This window comes from Aplysia californica, unplaced genomic scaffold (assembly GCF_000002075.1).
Source record: "Aplysia californica isolate F4 #8 unplaced genomic scaffold, AplCal3.0 scaffold01073, whole genome shotgun sequence".
Taxonomy (NCBI): domain Eukaryota; kingdom Metazoa; phylum Mollusca; class Gastropoda; order Aplysiida; family Aplysiidae; genus Aplysia; species Aplysia californica.
In genome coordinates, this window is record NW_004798343.1 from 107,059 (window position 1) to 108,624 (window position 1,566).

Here is a 1,566-nt window from a genome sequence, read left to right on the forward strand (position 1 = left end):
GTTTTTTTTGTTTTAATAGAAGTTTTACGGCGCTCGCAACTGCGTAAGGTCATATGAGCGCTAGGAGATTAGAGGTGTTACAGGAGAGTGACAAACATAAAAAAGAAGTAGGGGAGATAAGGATGATAGACGTTTGATAGGAAAGAAGGAGGGTAAGAGGTTTACAGCACTTGCCACTCAATAAGGTCATATAAGTGCCCGCGAAGATTAGAGGTGTTACAAGAGAGTAACAAACACAAAAAAGAAGGAGGAAAGATTAGGACCATAGATGTTTGATAGGAAAGAAGGAGCAAACCACACCAGAGCACCCACCAACCACCCACGTAAGAGTGTGAAAGGAGTGGTGTTTTTGGAGTTGTTTGTTTTTTTGGCTTGTTTTACGCCTTTTCCAGACCAAATAGTGGGTGGTTGGAGGGCGCCACTGGTAGGTCCTACTTCTTTACTCTCCTCTCTGTTGTTTCAGTCTGTCTGTCTTACTTTTTCCCAGCACTAAATGACCATTATTGTGTCGATGTTCTTCTCTTTACTCGAACAAAACGAATCAGACCAAATATCTATTTGGATTATTCAAATGAAACGTTACAGAATTTTTTCAACATGGTCCAATCAAGTTCCGCATTGAAAGTTGACGCATCGAAATAGACAGAGCGAATGTAACACTAGGAAGCTCAACTATCAATACTATCATAATAAAATAGCGCTCTGAAGTTTAACAATTGAGAGTTCAAGTTCAACAGGGACAATCTGTGACGTCATATGCAAGGTCAGATTCAACATTGTCAGTCCCAATTCAACACTGTCAGTCCAAATTCAACATTGTCAGCCCAAATTCAACACTGTCAGTCCAAATTCAACACTGTCAGTCCCAATTCAACACTGTCGGTCCAAATTCAATACTGTCAGTCCAAATTCAACACTGTCAGTCCAAATTCAATACTGTCAGTCCAAATTCAATACTGTCAGTCCAAATTCAACACACAAATTTGAAGTACAAGAAGTCATTCTATAGACTATCCTGGGTTCTCCCACCTTATCTCTCTGTCTGTCTCTGAATACGTCAGGAAACGATCGAGTAAGTCTCCGTCTCGTTTTTCCCCTTGTCTGTATATATATCCACCCCTTCATCCATTCATTCATCCATGCATCCCTCCGTACATCCAAACATCCTTCCACCTGTCTTTTTTTTGGTCTTAACCAGATAGATGAACATAATATCTTTGTCAAGAGAGAGAGAGAGAGAGAGGAAGAGAGAGAGAGAGAGAGAGAGAGAGAGTGTGTGTGACAGACAGACAGACAGACAGGTGAGCCGCGATGTTACCTTGACCAGAGTGGCAAACTTCTCCTTGTCTCCGGGCGGGCTCCCTCTGTTGGCCGGGTACTCCCAGTCGAGGTCAAGGCCGTCAAAGTTGTGCTCTCGCAGGAACCGGATGCTGGAGGTCACGAACTCTGCCCTGTTGCCTGGGGTGGCCACCATGGCCGTGAACTCGTCAGAGCCCATGTTCCAACCGCCCACGGCCAGGAGTACCTTGAGCTCTGGGTTCTGGTTTTTCAGATTCGTCACCTGGG

The 1,566-nt window shown here is 44.1% G+C and overlaps 2 protein-coding genes across 2 annotated transcripts in view; one reads left to right on the forward strand and one right to left on the reverse strand.

Moving 5' to 3' along the window:
- LOC101858374 (guanine nucleotide exchange factor subunit RIC1) overlaps nt 1-1,566 on the forward strand; it is a 91,351-nt gene that overhangs the window by 57,017 nt on the left and 32,768 nt on the right. The window lies entirely within an intron of this gene.
- The window catches only part of LOC106013636 (chitinase-3-like protein 1), a gene marked incomplete in the record, with an annotated part of 6,906 nt that overhangs the window by 3,192 nt on the left and 2,148 nt on the right, over nt 1-1,566 (reverse strand). Inside the window, 1 exon segment of the mRNA XM_013089888.2 lies at nt 1,319-1,561. Coding sequence (XP_012945342.1) covers nt 1,319-1,561 — 243 coding nt within the window.